Source organism: Chiroxiphia lanceolata, chromosome 10, assembly GCF_009829145.1.
Source record: "Chiroxiphia lanceolata isolate bChiLan1 chromosome 10, bChiLan1.pri, whole genome shotgun sequence".
In the NCBI taxonomy this organism is placed as follows: Eukaryota; Metazoa; Chordata; class Aves; order Passeriformes; family Pipridae; genus Chiroxiphia; species Chiroxiphia lanceolata.
In genome coordinates this window covers 20,293,907-20,308,368 of record NC_045646.1, presented here as the reverse complement: position 1 = coordinate 20,308,368, position 14,462 = coordinate 20,293,907, and the positions used below count along the sequence as shown (strand labels likewise).

General features: G+C 38.1%; 1 protein-coding gene across 7 annotated transcripts in view; it reads right to left on the bottom strand.

The window, feature by feature from the left end:
- Positions 1–14,462, bottom strand: part of LOC116791762 (retinol-binding protein 1) — a 38,791-nt gene that overhangs the window by 12,755 nt on the left and 11,574 nt on the right. For 4 of the 7 annotated variants that reach the window (XM_032698065.1, XM_032698061.1, XM_032698063.1 and 1 more), the window contains 3 exons: positions 11,498–11,681; positions 7,294–7,403; positions 5,326–5,830 (listed from right to left, as the gene is read on the bottom strand). In XM_032698065.1, coding sequence (XP_032553956.1) covers positions 5,421–5,830; positions 7,294–7,403; positions 11,498–11,655 — 678 coding nt within the window. In that variant the 5' untranslated portion in view covers positions 11,656–11,681 and the 3' untranslated portion in view covers positions 5,326–5,420. Of the gene's footprint in view, positions 1–3,045; positions 3,225–3,823; positions 5,831–7,293; positions 7,404–11,497; positions 11,682–14,462 lie in introns of those variants that run through there. The other 3 variants (XM_032698064.1, XM_032698066.1, XM_032698067.1) reach the window with 3 other exon arrangements.

The following is a 14,462-nucleotide window of genomic DNA, read 5'->3' as shown; positions in this document are numbered from 1 at the left end:
GTACCTTGCACTGGGATTAGGGATCTCTCCTGTGTGGGCAACTAACAGAGAAACTGCATCCTTAACTAAGGGAGAAACTTTTGAGTTTCTCAAGATTCCAAACTAGCACATGTTCACTTCCCCACTGAAACAAAATCTTAAAGAGTCACCTAAAACATGTGCATACAAGAAAGAGACAGTTCAGGGTCAAAAGAAGGACAAACTGAAACTCCTGAGGTTTATCCTGCTCAATTAACTCCCTGACCCAGAAAGTTCAGACAGGCTTCTGGGAGTGACCAACTAGAGAAATGAAAGAGCCTTCATGGAAATGAAGGAGAGAGCCTGTACTGCCACAGGAGTATCAACTCCCAGTGTCAAAACTTCAACTTACTTCTAAAATAAATATCAGCAAAGCTTTTTAGCCTTTTCTCACTATGGACAGTATTGATTTGAAATTACTGTAGTTACACTCTACCCTGCCTGACTCGAGGATATGTTCTACAACTGAAAGGTGAACACAATTTCAGTGAATTACACACAAGATGTAACCTGTTCACTGTGCTAACATTATGTTAACTCTAGTGAGATGATATATTCTTCATTAAAAGGAAAAATGATCCATACCTATAGGGTGAATTACCTCTAAGGTTGTTTTTGCTACTCTCCTGATGATTGCTCTGCTATACAGATTAATGTTTAATGTGCAATTTGTCTTATCCATGTTACTTTGTACTGCTCATACATTGAGCTACTTGGATGAAACTTGCCCAGTGGTCTGCTCAGTCCACAACATAAATAACAATAATTGATTCACAATCTCTCCCATTACACAGTCTGACTATTAATGATTAAGCCATTTATGGAGGCAGTTCCACAAGCATCAGCTGAGCAAAGGAAATACCAAGAACAATATTCAACCTTTGCTTTCATGGTGGTATTCTTCATAACACCACTCAGGGAGGGGTCCAGTATCTCTTATAGCCTCCATGACCCTGCTCTCCCAGGACTCTTTCTGCAGTGTTGGAGTTATTTTGCTGCTTAACAACTGCAAATTTTTCCAAATGTTTGTCAGATTTGGACTGAAGTGATTTCAGAAAGACAGAGCTTCTTATACTGTTTTGCCTTTGACAAAACAGAGGCCTCATGTAGAAATCTTTAATTGGAAAATGGAACTATTAAGTGTGATACGTTGCTACAAGGCAAGCAGAGAACCAGGGATCAGTGACCTGAACTGTACAGCTGCAGCTGGAATTTGTTCTTGGAGGCCATAAAGAGACATGGAGACCTCTGGAGGGTTTTGTGGAGTTACATCCCTAAGTCATTCTTAACAAAAAAACCAGTCAGGATTAGTGATTACCTCTGATTTTTCTTTTTTTTTTTTTTTTGAAAAGGCAAGAAGGTGCTGGTACCTTCTGCTTCCAAGGCTGAATAAACATTTTGCACTAAACAGTAAATAGATAAAATGTTTGAGTAACCTTTGAAAGTAGGGTGAATTAGGTTCTACTCCAAATCAAATCGGTGTTGTAGTGGCTAAAATAATCTTCCTCCAGTTTCTTCTTTCTGGTTTAACATTTTGAATTCTTCCCTATCACTCAGTTTAGCAAAAAAGGGTAGAACATTTTTGCTTATTACAAATAAGGAAATATTTAGGATATTTCTCAAGAAATCAAGAGTTGTGTGTTAAATCTATTCAGCACTTTGAAAGCAGGATTAGGCAAGGACCACATTTCCCTGCCTTCTGAATCTGATTTTTTGGTTCTCACCCATTTTGTAAGAACTCAATGCAGGCACTTGCTAGGCAGCCTCAGAGCACAAAGACTTCTTTCTGCCACGCAGAGGATGGTTTAGTCCTCCTTTAAATGGGAGTTTAATGGCATTTAAGTACAGATAATGCTTAGATGGAGACAGCTCTGTGCACACCAACACCGTGAGCAGATGTTTTGAACATTGCTATCTCAAACAGGAATTTAGCCACCTAAGTCCAATCCTTCTGTGGGCTCATAACTGTTCAGTGCATCTGGACCTCATTATCCTGATTAAGAGCCTTCCAGGAGTCAAAAATGCATTGTGTCATTGGGGTATTTCCCTGTTCACAAATCCATGTGCTCCTCCCTTCTGTGCACTTTGGATTCTGCACTCCTGTGCACTTGGACCCTCTGGAACAAGGAGTACAGAGGGGTTACTTGAGGCATTCAGCACGTAGCCATTCTTTTTTTTCTGGTCTCCACAATCTTTCCCTTTCCTGCCATGACCTGAGCAAAAGATAATTTGCATATCCTAGTGTTAGATAAAAGTATTGGCTTTAAATGGCACTATCTTTCTTGGAAATCTATTCATTCTCTTTTATGTAGATGTAGAGTTCTCCTCTATAGTCCCTCTCGAGATAACTGTCTTTTGTTTATCAACTTCTTCACTGTAGAATATTGCCAGCATCATGCTTTCAAACTAAAAGGTGAGAACTTGGTATTCTCAAGTTTTTCCCCTGTTAATTGCTATTTATCAGTCATAAGATAAAAACTACTGTCTCCCTGGCAAGCCAAAAGAGCTCATAAGTCACAGCTCAAAGTCCTGTTTGTTCATTTCAATAATATTTGTTCCAGTAATTAATGTGTCTGCTCTAATAAATGCATATAATAATTTTTAAGTAATATATCTTTATAATTTTAATTAACTTACATAAATTTTTCAAGCACTTGGCCATTCTTACACATGGGGACAAGTGCCTGGTCCTGCAATCAGTGCATTTCCTCTACCATAAAACATCATCCAGTGAAGAGGTTCTGAAAAGGAACTGAGATGCCTTTTTGACTAATGAATATCCCACTGTAACTGAGCAAATTTTCATTGAAATGAATTGAAATCAATTTTCACTGATAAAACTGCTTTGTGCTCCTGATTAAAATTAGTAAAGGCATGCCCAAAACTGCAGGTACATCTTGGCCAACTGAGAAATACAGAAATAATTTTAGGAATAGCCTCACAAAAAGGTAACAGATGAGCTCTGTGAAAGGCCTCAGATTAGTACTATTCTTTTTTTGTGCCCGTGGTTACAGTTCTAATTCTTACCATGCATTTGCGATCATCCACCCCAGATAAATCCTCCTCAAACTCCTTTCCTATATCAAATTCCATGATGTAGTTTCTAAAAGTGCTTAGAGTTTTAATGATCATATGATCCCCGTCCTGAAGGATTTCTTTGTCAGGCTTTACCAAGTTTGCTATTTTTCTTACGGCAACATTGACATCTGAAAAAGAAAAACAATTATTTTTATCCAGAAAAGTCGCCCACAAAAATAAGCTTGTCACTTTTTGGGAGAACTAAAAGGAACAAAGATAAATAAAATGTCCAGATCTTTCAGGCCAGCCTTCTCATCAGGAAAAAGTCCACAACTTAATTCTTTTAACTTCAATAACTTAATGTTTCAATTTTCTCATTTCGTGGAATCTTAAAAAAAAAATTGTATTGGGCAGTTCATAAGGCCTTGAGTATTTCTCTAGAAATACTAACAGTTAACATCAAATACAAAACCACAACATTGCATAATGTACAGTACTGATTCTTTATTAAACATAAAAATTTTACTCTTTTCAAATTATGGTTTGAAATCCGCCACCCCTTCGAGCTATGTAGTTTAATCCCTGTTAATGTAAGGTTCAAGATGATAAAAAGTAGAGGCTGCTTAAGGTGAAATAATTTTCCTTAAGGTAATTCTTAAAGTGCATTCCTGAAGAAAACATTTCTCATGAAAATGATTTATGACTATACAAAAAAAAAATAGATTAATGTAAAGACCAAGGTGGCATTTATTGATTATTTATTGAAGAAGTACAAAGGGGACCTTACCCAGTGCTTTCAGATACTCCTCAAAATTGTCATTGCTGACCATTTTCCAGTACCCATTGAAATCCACAGGCATCCCTACTTTAGGGAACTGTCAAAATCCAAGCCTGGGAACTGTGTGTTGATGGTGCCCCACACAGCTCACTGCCTTTCTTCGGGCAAGCTGGAACTCTGCTTTCTTTTATCTGGTTTTTAGCCCCCAGAGCTATGCAGGTCCTCCTAATCCGATTAGTGCTGAAGTGCTGCCTTTAAACCCTTCCACAGGGCTGAGCTCGGAGGTTCTAATGACACCAGGATGACTTGATTGAAACCCAATGAAACTTTCACCTTTCATGTAACTTCTGTAAGGGAGATCCATTTTAACCATATTACTCTTCATTTCTCATGCCACTCAGAAAAAAAGCCTTTTAAATAGCTTTAGTTTAGGATATCAGCCAAAGCTATACAAAGGCTTATCTTGTATGGTTTTTGAGGCAAAATCTTCTTTCTTGAATATGTTTCAGCTACTTTATACCTTCTTCTTTCCAGAAAACAATCATACAGGCTCTTTCAGTGAAAGCAATTTGGGTCTGGCTTTACTTCAACTTGTTCCCCAAGCTCTTTAATTCTAGAGAACTACCAGTGGAAGCTGTTTGGCCAACTAAGGGTTCTAAAAGGGCCAGTGAAGTGGAAACTCGTATTAAGGAGCAGTGGTTAGCTGTGTATATTGATAAATGCTACATCACTACTGAACTTTAAGAAACTTTGAAATACAAAACCAACACTTTAAGAGTTTCTATATTCTTTGAAGGTGTCTTCTGTCAGAAATGAGAAATACTGATTCAGCACAACAGGCAACCAGCACAGAAGAGAACAGAGTTTTCTGGCTAAAATTATGGCTCAAAGACTGAGCCCTATTAATAATTTCATTTATTTTCCACTGTTTATTTTCAAATGGAACATGTGATGTTCTTCTTGGGTATATTATCTACTCTGGGGCTTTGGCAACAACTTACCCTTATAGAAGACTCTGGATCAGAGAAGTAAACCAATTTAAACGTGGGGATGAGGATTGTCTGGAATTTGAGAATGCAGAGGCTCAAAAGTGGCATAAGTGTTACATGTGTCTTTAAGTGTTTGCATGAAAGAAAGATATATTTCCATCTCTTGGCCAAACTGCCAAAACTCAACAAGTTTTTTAGGGTCTTATAAAGTCAAATTTTAGCATTAACATATATTTAAACATATCTCTATAAGGTTACGGTTCATTTTATTTTGCTGTTTCAAACAGTAAGCCATCTCCACACTAAAACAGTCTGCAAGATTACAGAATTACAATTTAGGAAAATACTGTGTTTCACCTTTAAGCATTACTAAAGATGACCGTTCATTATGAAGATCTCCTTTTATTTTCACAAGGAAGCTGTTCTTTTTATATTTTAAGCTGTGCAGCTGAGCATCCCCCTTTGCTTAAGCACTACCACAGGAGGATTCGCTTGTTTAAAACACCACCTGATTTCCAGAAATTTGGGGCTGACGGGCTTTCTTTTTATTAACAGGAAACAACTTTCTGAAGAAATGTCAGTGGACAAACTGGCTGTGTGTGGAGCCCCTGCAGACATCAGTCCCTCAGGGGGGTTCCTGTTGGGTTCTGCAGTTTCAGAGGCTGCAGCAGGTCCCCTTCGTTCCTCCTCTCGCTCTCCTCCGTGTAGATGTTGTGCTGGGCAATGTAGGATATAACTGGGTCTGGCAGCAGGTATTTGACACTCAGCCCTCTGCACAAGGCTGAGCGGATCTGTGTTGCACTGATATCATTCTGAATCCACTCTTTCACCAGAAAGATATTGTGCTGAAATTGAGTTAAAAGGTCTGATTCCTTGATATACTGAGAGGGATCGGAGCCAGCCCGGCTAATACAGACCAAACCAAACTTTTCCACTATTTCTTTGATGTCTTCTTCCTTCCAGAGATGGGGGGTCTTAAATGTCTGTAGAAAATCAGCTCCACAGAGCAGCTTTAATTCTGGTAGAACTGGAAAGACAACAGGAAATAAGAGATGTCTGTCCTTGCTCAGTTTTCTAGGAAGTTTTTACTTAAAATTGGTTTTAACTCATCACTTCATCCCCACCTCCCCCCTATTTTAAAAATAATTTAGCTTTACTCCAGTTTGGTTTTGGTGATTTTTTCAAAAGGCTGCAAGAAAAAAATCAGTTTAGATTTTATGTGTCTCGTCACTTTACCACCTACTTCATCATCACTCAGCATATCAAATATTATCAGTACAAAGGTAAAGGAGAATTCTTCCTCCACTCAAGCAAGCCAAAAAGGGGGGGGAAAACAAATGAAGAGAATTATGACAAACTGTATCTAATCAACTGCCTTACAATAACCTAGTTAGATAACCTACCAAATTTTATTTCACTTTTAGACAAACCTGAATGGGCAGAATATTTTACAGATATTTTGTGTCACATGGCCATGGCATTTTCACTTTGTATCTTGTAGGAATGACCAAGGATACTGCACCAGTACATTTTTTTCTGTTTTCTCTCCATTTCTTATTTGCTCTCCACTGTCTAAGCCCCAGCACAGAACCATCTCTTTCCTCGAATCATTTCTATGTAACTCATCATTATTCCATCTGAGTATTTTACAAACACTGCCCAGGTATTTTCACAGCTTTGTATTCACGTGAATACAAATGAAGGGGAAGGATGGAGGTATTGCCTCCATTTTACACTTATTTGTGGTTGTAGGTGGTTAACACATCTGCAAGTCTTCTACAAACTCCTTAAACGAGCAATTCAGAAAACAAGAAACATCCCAGTGATGATGCACAAAAAGCAGACCTTTTTTTTCTCCACCAACTGTGAAGATACAACTCATCAACAACCATGAACAACTGAAATGTATTATTCATGTCCAAGAGAGGCTGCAATACTACAGGAAAAATGCAAGGTATCAAAAATCTAGCAGCATCCCAGCAAGTCATAGGGCCAGGGAATATGATTAAATAGGAAACCGAGAACTGACATTGTTCCAGGACCTGCCACACTTTTGCTGTCAACAGAAGCTTTTCTGGCCAGAAACACAGTAAACATCAAGGCATCAGCATCACTGCTGTGGTATCCAGACACTTTGTTTTCCAATACTACAATTAGAATTCTAAGTAACCCCTGCATTTGTGATATTTTTTATTCATATATTCTGTGCTTTGCAAAACAAGCAGGGCCACAACATACATCTCTGACATAGCTAAAGATATGCTTATAAATCCCGGATTTAATACAACTCCAAGGTCTCCTGTCTGAGTGGGAATTATTACAAAACACTGTACCAGCAGTTCTATTGGCATGGCTTGTTTTTGGCAGGCAGCTCCAGCCCTCAACACTCACCAGCTACTCTGTTCAACTTTTTCATTGTCAGTGTAACCTGGTAAAGCTGCACAGTTTTTAATACTAAACAAAGAGTCACGTTTACAGTTATGAACCAACCTGGGTGCTGGCAAGAAAGGGAATCCCTGGTGGATCTTTCATGGGGATGTTTGTTTTCCATGAATTCCTTCTTGGACTGGAGCAATCTGAGTGATTCATTATAATGGTGCCTGCATTTAAAAGAAAGGCTTCTGTGTGAGATAATCCTCTCAGAGATGCAACAAAGTGATTACCTGGCACTTTCCCCTTCAAGAACAGAGTCTGCTTTTATACACTTTGGATTTGAATACAATTTGTTAAGAATTTGGCATATTCACTCTGCCATGAGATTAGTATCAATGTAGTTAACATTTTGTGGAATTCACAAGCAATGTCCTTTCATGGCAGTCTGGGTTTTAAATCCCTTTTGAAATTATGGCAATTTTGGTAGCAAAAAAAAAAATCATTACAGTTAAAACATTGTGGAGGTTTTCGCTTGAAACAGGATTAAATCACACTTCAGTCATTAGATTTAAGTTCTTGATTAAATACAACTCCTCATGATCATCTTTTTAGAACATGTGCTCAGATTTCAGGAGGAGACATTTCTGTTCTCTCTCCTCCTCTTCTCCATAAAAACATGTTCCCTGAGTTTTCACCTTGTGGTCTTCCCCTTCATTTTAATTGAAAGAATTCTGAGAAACTAAAAATATGCAATTCTTGTAAGATTTTTGACATCTGCTGTGCTTCTAATTTTACTGAGCTCAGATGTATGACGGCAGTCAAGGATCCCTCTGTCAGTTTTTCCAGGTTTCTATTACTTTATTCTTTTGCTGCTCCTGATCACTGGTGCCTCCCTGCAGTACTGGTATTGCTACCTCATGTAGGGGCCTTTTCTTTGATTATGAGGGCAAGTGCCAGTGTCAGATCCAAACACCTAAACTCCCTTCCTTCCAAATCAGCATGGCCTTAACTATTTAGAACAGTTCCAGACTTGCACCGTCCTGAGCCGTGCTCAGGTGCTGCTCATATTGGCACAAACCAAAATTGCTTCAGGAAACAAGCTCATGGTTAGACAGGACAGTCTCTGTCTAGCACATACAGAGCTGACATGACCATCAGCTCTTGTAACTGTATCAAAGCAAAGATTATGAGTTGCAAGGTCCAGTCTGAATTAAGTGCGTGTACAAAGCCACAGATGACCCTCGGAATGTCTGGTGTCAGGAATGGGATTCCTGGGGATTTAAAAGCACACTCTTCAAATCCTGTAAATACTTTACCCACAGGAATAAGTTGCACACGTGCCAAGGACCTGCACCCAGACAGGCTGCAAAGCGACCCTCAGTAATTTTTAGTGCTCAGCCACTGGCTAAACAAACTGCACAGACAAGAGGTGAGGGACATATGGCAGCAGAGAGGAGGTACCAGTAGCTTGGTCTGTGCCTTCCTACACTTCTAATTTTAATCCTGTCTTGCTGTAAACAAGATGCTATGTATAGTCAAGCACACTAACTGTGTATTGTGGTCTGACATTCTTGGGCCACGATTCAAAAATAAGAATGCTTGGCAAAGAGCTCCCTGCAGGAATAACGTTACAGGACTGCCGAGCCTGAACTGCACAGGGGCTGTTCAGCAGGAGTTTCAGGGGCTGGAGCAAGAGGGTTATGTTGCTGTAAAGATACACCAAAAAGTACAACCAATCTGCCAGTTTATTATTTATTTATTTATTTATTATTTTCTGAACTGTGTATGAAGCTTTGAGTCACTAAAGAACTCAATCACAAGCACGTCTCAACCAAAGTTAGGTAATGCAGATCTCTGCCAATTCTTAATTACTTACGAGTATATCTGCACAACAATCAAATCTGCAATACAAGAGGAGTGAATGTAGCTCTTTGGTTACTGACAGTACTGTTTCCTTGGCTAGGAAGGATATTCTCAAACAGCAGGTAAGTGGAAATTAGCTCTATTATGTTCCCTCCTGCTCTTAAAACAAAAGGCTTGGGATAGTCTCCAAAATCTCCATTCTCATTTAACAGCACCACCATAAGTGGGATATGAGCTTTGCTGCTTAAAATTCTTTTATGTCACAACTACTTGTGAGCCTCTGCAAAATCCACAGATTTTCATGAAATGTGACATTTTTATCGCACTCAGTTAAAACAAGCACTGTAAGAAAAGGCCATTCATGTATCTCAGGACAAAATGTTCCTCTGCAGTTAAGTGTACAACTCAAAATACTGATAAGAAGAGACATTTAGGTAAAATAATGATTTTTACCTTTGACTTGCAATAGAAATATCTCTTTCTATTAGTACTGCAGTTTCCTACCTGAGGGAGCTTACAGAGAAGGCAGCAATTGCTCCTTGGTTCTTTGAGCTGGGAAGATCTGTAGACTAACCTTGAAAACATGTGAAGAACAACAACTCCACAATAAACAATTGCCTGTTTATACTTAGTAAGATTCTAGCTCTAAAACCAGCTCTTTTTCATCTTTTTTTTTTTACCCGTGACACTTAAAATACAATACAAAGCACAAACACCCACATGTGCCATTTCATCAGAATGCTGCTTCCCCATTCAAGGGACAGGGTTCAGCATTACATTATGGCACTGGTTCAGCTCACTAATACAGGTCAGAATTAGGAAAAAAAATATTTAAGCTCATTTCTCTCCTTAACAAGCAGCCACTTTAACATTTTATGAATTTAATCATAAAGCTAGAGGTTCATTTTCCAGGCAGACAAGAAGTCTGGCTGTTCGTACCACATTGATAACTACTTTGCCTGAGCAGAAAATTATACATGTAGGTTTTATTTATTGTACCTCTCATATTAAAGGACTCTGAAGTGGATTTACAACTTACAAACCCAATCTTGCAAGCAGTACTCGCTTGGAGCTGTGCAAGATCAAAGCCTTTGTAAGTAGGATCACCTGATCTGAGATTTGGGACTGTTTCCTCTGGAGGAAAATAGTTTTACAGAACTGAAGTTTAGGACAAACATCCCAAACCCAGCCAGTACTGCAGAAGAGACCTTTTGGTGATTTCTCACACTGGGATATACAGTTGTGATTCGAGAACAGAACAGAGTTTTCTGCAGGGACAGGGGGGCATTGTCAAACCTTCCTCCCATCCCAGTCCTATTCTGCTCCCTGGAGGGGAGAGGCAAATGGAGCAACTGGATGTCTGTGTTCCCTCAGTGAAGCAAATAAAAGCCAAACTAAAAGGCTCCTCGAATTGTTTTGTAAATATGTAGTGTATGCTTTTGTAAAGTAACAGGTCTGGCTTTCAACTGCTTTCACAGGAGCCAGAAGATCTTCCAGAGCAGTTGTTGGAAGGCACAGTTTAGAGCCTTAAGCTACATGAACACCTGTTTCCACTTAAATAATAACCTAAAAAATGGGGATAGAAATGAAGAATCAGTGACAGCTCTTAGAGCACATTTGCTGTAGACATCCAGGAAGTCTTTCAGTTTAACTCTATCTGTTGACTTCTGTAGCACCTGTGTTTCCAGAAGACGGTTTAGCACAAGAACTTCGTGTTTTCATCCCTTGCCTCATAATGCACTTATTACCATATGGGAAAAGGCATGTTTCCAGGTCCTTGCATCAAGTTTACAGGCTTGGGACAAATTGTTTAATTTTTCCTTCCAGCACAAAGCCCCAGCAAACTCAAAGAGATTTTGAAGAAAACATCAGCAGTGATGAGCTTGGGTTTAACTTGCCATTAGAGTTAATAAGGAAACTTTTCAAGGAAGTGTGAATAGATAAACCTGGAGGCACAACAATGCTAACAAAGCTAATCTGGAATAGGGATGCTCCTGAAGAATTGAATTGTTTGTAAACCCTCTCACTTTCTGATTATGATCTCTATTACCTGCTTAAAGACTTAAAACCAAGAAAAACAACATGAGAGCCAAGAACTTTTCCAGCAGAACTCTTTCAGTGGCCAGAATTTTGCAGAAGCTTTCCACATGCATTTAACTACTTAAAGGGCATTAGTTCAGTGCTGTGGTTATTACAGAGGTTTGGGGAAAGCTCATCTGCTTTGCACTAGCAAAGGAAAGCCTCCTGGTGGGGAATCCTGACTTCTGAATGAAAGGGATGTGAATTTTCATTGCTCACAGGTACAATACTTTATTCCACAGCAAGTGAACACAACCAGACATGCTCTGCTTTGCCTGGCTGTTTTACAGGAGCGAGGTCTGTGCACTGACCTGGAAGACCAGCAGATTTTTGGCAGTCAGCAATTTCATAAAGACAGAAAAAAAGATAATGTAATTACCTTAATACTTTGACTGTCTCTGTCCATGTCTCCTGCTCACTCTCCCATGGATCAACTCGAATCCAGTCAGATGTCTTCAGTGCTAGTTTGGCCATTGCTATCCTGTGCCTTGCTGAAACCAAGCCTTTCTTTCCGTAGTTGTCATTAACAGGAGACATTATGCCCTCAATCACCTGATACCTTCCTTTTGAAAAAAACAAAAAGAAAAAAGAAAATTATGTCCTCTTCACAGAACCTTGAAACTTTAGGGTGGATAACACCTTGGGAGGTCATCTAGTCCAACTTCTTCAAAGGTTAATTTTCATGGTTAACTACAAAATTATAAGACATGATGAACAACTTGTTTTGGGTGTTGTTTTTAATACATTAACAGCAATTAAAATGCAGCTTCTTTGTTCCTCTGTGAACTGCTCACAATTACTATCAATATGTTTATCCTGTTATATGATCCATAAAGGAAAGCTGGATGAACAGACAATTTTAAAGCAAGTAGAAATATTCATAATTTATGTTGCAAAGTACCAAAATTGTTAGATATGATTAAGTTTCATAGTCCAGTAATTACAGCTTTGATATAGCCAGAGCAATGGATGACTTAACTAATACTACTTTGTTCTTAAGCATCTGATGCTTGCTTATCAAAATCATTGTGCCTTCTTGTGTTAAAGCAAGAATTATGGCACATTATTACAGCTGTGATTAATGTGATTCAGACACATCAGAAGATTCAAGACCAAAGATGGGGCTAATGGAGTCTAAAATGAAACTTATAAACACCAGTTTAGCAGCCACTAAAGTCCCTTTCTGTCAGGCTGATCATGTTAATTAAATTTGAAAATAGGCCCATATTTTTCTACTCCTGTGACATCATGGAATCATTAACACATCAGGCTCTTTTTGTTAGATTTTGCAATTCTGTCCTCAAATCAGAAAACAAAACTGTAGCTCTCATTTTGATAAACCATCAGTCACTACTCTGAGCTGGAACCCTCAAGAAATGGAGAGGAGAGAAAGGATGTTTCAACTGAACAAAAGGGAAACAAAATTATTTCTGATGTAGCACATGCATTTTAAATAGCTATGCTAAATATGATACTGAAGGGGAAAAATCATCTTCTTTTCTAATTCAATTGTTTTAACAAAGAAACTTAAATGCAGCATTATTTATAATGGAAACAATACCCCATGACTCATAATTTCTGATACTGGCACGTGACAATTTAATATTCTAAAATACAATCTAGTAACTTCACATTTATTTTGATGTAATAGGGTAAAATTTTCAAGAGTTGGACTTAAAAAATAGTATGAAAATTCAGTGAGATTTGCATCCTCTTAAAATGTCAGTTCAAACCATCCTCTGTTTTAAAACATTCTCATTGCAGACAGAAAGAGTAAGATAAAACTTTCCAGAAACATGCAAAGATGTGCATATAATTAAGTCTATCTCTTGGTCTGAAATTGGAAATAATTTCACTTGATTTATGAACAACAATTATTCTCTGGTAGTCTGATATTATACAGAACTATAACAAGTTGTTATTTAAAGGGAAAGAAAGTACAGTTTGAAGTCACTTCTCATTTAAAGGGAAAGAAGCTACAGTTTGAAGTCATTAGTATGTTAACCTTATTAAAAGGTTAACAATAATTTTATTTTCCACATTTCAGTTTTTTCTTTTCAGTTCCTACAGACATAAATTGTTCCCTTATATTTTAAATGAATATATTAAGTGCAAAAATTAAATTTCTGTGAGATCATGTGAGATCATGTCCTATCCCTGTGAGTTGTAATGATTTCAGTCTTCAGTCTGGCCTAGAACTGCATAAATGGGCTAAGAGCTTCTGATGCCATATCAGCTTGTTCCAAAGCAGAAATGAAAACAACTGGAAGGAAAAAATGAAGGTACTTCAGTACTGACAGTCAAACACAGGAAGTGTTTGAGATGATTCACAACTGAGTAACCCACACTATGCAAACACGATGCCCATGAGAGCCTTCCACCTAAAATTACAAGCTGTCAAAACATAGGAAAACATTTTATTATTGGCTGGCAATAACTTGTGTCCTCTTCAGTAATTTGAAAGTTCACCTATTCAAATATGGCCCTCAATTCTGGCAAGCATGCAAAGAGAAAATCATTAAATTCTGTCCCCTTGGGCTTTTCTTAATGTCCACTGCAATTCTCTTCTCTGTCCCATAAATTATTATAGGTAGCTTTAAACCTTTCTTGGTCCAGAATTATCTTCAAATTCTATTTCTCTGGAATAGAATTTTTCATCCTGAAGTGTGTTATTATTGCTTGTCCTAAGTATGTGTAAAAATCCTTCAGGCCCTTAAGTGGCTTTGTCTTTCAAAACATACCTATCACAAGTAGCAAAAAATTTCCTCTTGCTACAAACTTATATTCTCTAAGAACTGTTTAGGAAAACTTGTTAGTGGCTAGAAAACTAAATATAACAAAACTAATGAAACAAAAGCTGTCTCTCAAACATGTTAAAATAGACTATTAAGTAGGTATTTAGTTTTACATCATAAAACTCACTGTCAATTGTCACAAACACTAGCACAAACTGTAATGCTGAATTAATTTATTAATACTAAAGCAAATTTATCAAATGGCAACTTCATTTAAAATTGTATGTGTACTTTGGTTGGGCTTCTAAAGATTTACTTCTTCTAGCAGTAAGTCTGGAATTCACTGTGAGAAACTATACAAAAGGTAAATAATAAAAGTAAATAACCACTATAGGAAACCAAATAAATGAGATACTTCCATACATTTAACTCTGACCCATGACTCATTTTTCTCTCAGTGTCACAGGGAAACCCACAGCAGACTGGGAAGCTCTGCAGCTTTCTGGTGTGATCCTCCCCAGAGAAGAGGAATGACCCCACTGCTGTTCCTCCTTCCTTCCCGTCCTGAGCAGGCAGCAATGGCACTTGGTGCCTCAGTGCTGCTGGATT